At 49.0% G+C, this 2,907-nt stretch overlaps 1 protein-coding gene across 1 annotated transcript in view; it reads right to left on the reverse strand.

The window, feature by feature from the left end:
* Positions 1-231: 231 nt before the first annotated feature.
* LOC142469202 (S phase cyclin A-associated protein in the endoplasmic reticulum-like) overlaps positions 232-2,907 on the reverse strand; it is a 135,114-nt gene continuing 132,438 nt past the window's right edge. The window contains exons 17-18 of the mRNA XM_075576162.1: positions 1,401-1,553; positions 232-363 (exon numbers count right to left, since the gene is read on the reverse strand). Of these exons, the coding sequence (XP_075432277.1) occupies positions 232-363; positions 1,401-1,553 (285 nt within the window). The remainder of the gene's footprint in view (positions 364-1,400; positions 1,554-2,907) is intronic.

Below are 2,907 nucleotides of genomic sequence, written 5' to 3' on the forward strand. Positions count from 1 at the left end.
CTTGTCTTATTAAATGAGCTGTAAATCCCTGCTGACATCTTCAATGTTTGTGTGGCAATGGGCTGAATAAAGTTATTTGTGTGCCAGTGGTGGAGGCGCAAGCGTGATGACATCACAAAGTGACCTGGACCCAGAGATCTCTCAGTCTATACATGCCACAATCATGCCAGCAGTTACAACACACTCAAGTTGCCCAAATCAAATATGGCCGCCCTGGCACTTTCCTGCTCCCTAGTCACCGTGCGATGGACTCACCACTTCTTCATCGGACAGCTCTCGTCCTTGGATGCTGCTGTTTTCTCTCACTGCCAGCTGGTGTTTCCTCCCCTTAATGTGGCTGAAGAGGTAAACTTCAGACGATATCTGATGGGAAGAGTTCAGATTCGTTACACATTGTGTGATTAAGGGCACGCGGTTCAAGGGATCTTCCTCAGCAGAACCGCCACCACCACAGCCAGGCTCAGAAAAGGCTCCACATCATCCTAGAAAATGGTGCATAGAAGTATTCCTGATCTGGCAGGTAAGAGCGGGACATCGGGAAGTGGAACAAAAAGGAAGATAGATTGCAGAGAGTGTGGCTTTATTCCTTCATTACTGAGAAGCCGAGACGTTCTCCTTGCAGACCACAAGGCCAATATATCCCAACTGGTATTGCCTATTTCCGAGTGCTAAGGTGCATGCAACTAATGTTTTAGGGACAATGACACCCTTCCTGTGAAGAGATCGTGCCCACCATATAAATACTCTTACTTCCCAAGATGTCCATTGATAACATTTCAACTTTTTGGAAACCCAATAGCGGTATGTTTGACTAAAAGCTTTATTGAAGGGCTGGCCCTCTCCTACGATCAAAACGACCCAACATCACGGACATCTTTAGGGGTTTAATCTGAGTAATTCAGGCCTTTTAACATCATTCTGACATATACAGTTGAAGTATTATTAAATCCCGATTAAAAGTCAATGTGTAAGATGGGTTTGATCTCCTCTGGCTGCTCCCTTCTGTGATACCACTGTGCGCTGAACAGGAGTTTGCACAGGAAAAGCCCCCTCTCTCCTCCCTCCTTATCTGCATTGCAGAGGTTCTCAACTGCAGTCCTCAACCCCCCCAACAAGTCAGGTTTTGCAGGATATATCTGCTTCCCCACAGGTGGCTTAATCAGTGGATTGATCCACCTGTGCTGAAGCAGGGATATCCTGCAAAACCTGACCTGTTGGGGGGGTCTTGAGGACTGGAGTTGAGCACCCCTGCTTTATTGGGTCTCACAGGGACAGGGTGCACTAGAGGCCCACCAACCGGGATTGCACCTTTTAGCAGATTGTACATCAAAGTGGAGGTACATTACAAAATGGCAGGAGGGTTTGTGAGTAGCAGGAGTCAGAGAAGACGTTGGACTCACCATCACGTTGCACAGAGAGCATTGCTTCTCCCGCTCGTACGGGGTCAGCTTGGGAGCGTAGTCTGTGTTTGCGTGTCGGCCGCTGCTCAGCTCCGCTGCCTTTTCCTTCCTCTGCTCAATCTGTTCCATGTGTCTCCGGATGCTCTCGTCGTGCTGAAGAGAAAGTGTTCACACTGAGCCCCGTCACTGCCGGAGCGGGGCGCTGCTCACCCCTCGAAAGGAGGCACCGCTGGAAATGTACATTTATATCTAAACGAGGCAGAATCCGTTCCTAATCACTTCGGAATTGCAATGGCAGAGATCCTGGCATGAGTGTCTCTTTATGTCACCCACGGGTCCCCAAACCTGCTTCCTTCACCTCATAGTCACACTGTAGTTACGCTGAAGCATTCTGGGTAGTGACACATACAGCATCAGAGTATGTGTAACCAAACCAAAGACCAGCAGCATCTGACAAATTTAATTTTGCACTGGATTAATAAGTGCCGTCTCTCCTACGACCATAATGAACCCAAATCAGTGACATGTTTGATGGATTATGTCTGAGACGCCTTTTAAACCATACCTAAAGTTAGTTTGTAATCATGGTGAGCTGCAAAATAGGAGGAGTTTGATCTCCTTTGGCTCCTCCCTTTGGTGATGTCACTGTGTGTTAGAGCGGGACTTCCCGTCCCCATTGTGTGATGTCACTGTGTTAGAGCAGGACTTCCCGTCCCCATTGTATGATGTCACTGTGTTAGAGCAGGACTTCCCGTCCCCATTGTGTGATGTCACTGTGTGTTAGAGCAGGACTTCCCGTCCCCATTGTGTGATGTCACTGTGTTAGAGCAGGACTTCCCGTCCCCATTGTATGATGTCACTGTGTTAGAGCAGGACTTCCCGTCCCCATTGTATGATGTCACTGTGTTAGAGCAGGACTTCCCGTCCCCATTGTGTGATGTCACTGTGTGTTAGAGCAGGACTTCCCGTCCCCATTGTGTGATGTCACTGTGTTAGAGCAGGACTTCCCGTCCCCATTGTATGATGTCACTGTGTTAGAGCAGGACTTCCCGTCCCCATTGTGTGATGTCACTGTGTGTTAGAGCAGGACTTCCCGTCCCCATTGTGTGATGTCACTGTGTGTTAGAGCAGGACTTCCCGTCCCCATTGTGTGATGTCACTGTGTTAGAGCAGGACTTCCCGTCCCCATTGTATGATGTCACTGTGTTAGAGCAGGACTTCCCGTCCCCATTGTGTGATGTCACTGTGTGTTAAAGCAGAACTTCCCGTCCCCATTGTGTGATGTCACTGTGTGTTAGAGCAGGACTTCCCGTCCCCTTTGTGTGATGTCACTGTGTTAGAGCAGGAGTTCCCCTCCCTTTGTGTGATGTCACTGTGTTAGAGCCGGACTTCCCCTCCCTATGTTGTGATGTCACTGTGTGTTAGAGCCAGACTTCCCGTCCCCATTGTGTGATGTCACTGTGTGTTAGAACAGGACTTCCCGTCCCCTTTGTGTGATGTCCCTGTG

Source organism: Ascaphus truei, chromosome 18, assembly GCF_040206685.1.
Source record: "Ascaphus truei isolate aAscTru1 chromosome 18, aAscTru1.hap1, whole genome shotgun sequence".
Classification (NCBI taxonomy): Eukaryota; Metazoa; Chordata; class Amphibia; order Anura; family Ascaphidae; genus Ascaphus; species Ascaphus truei.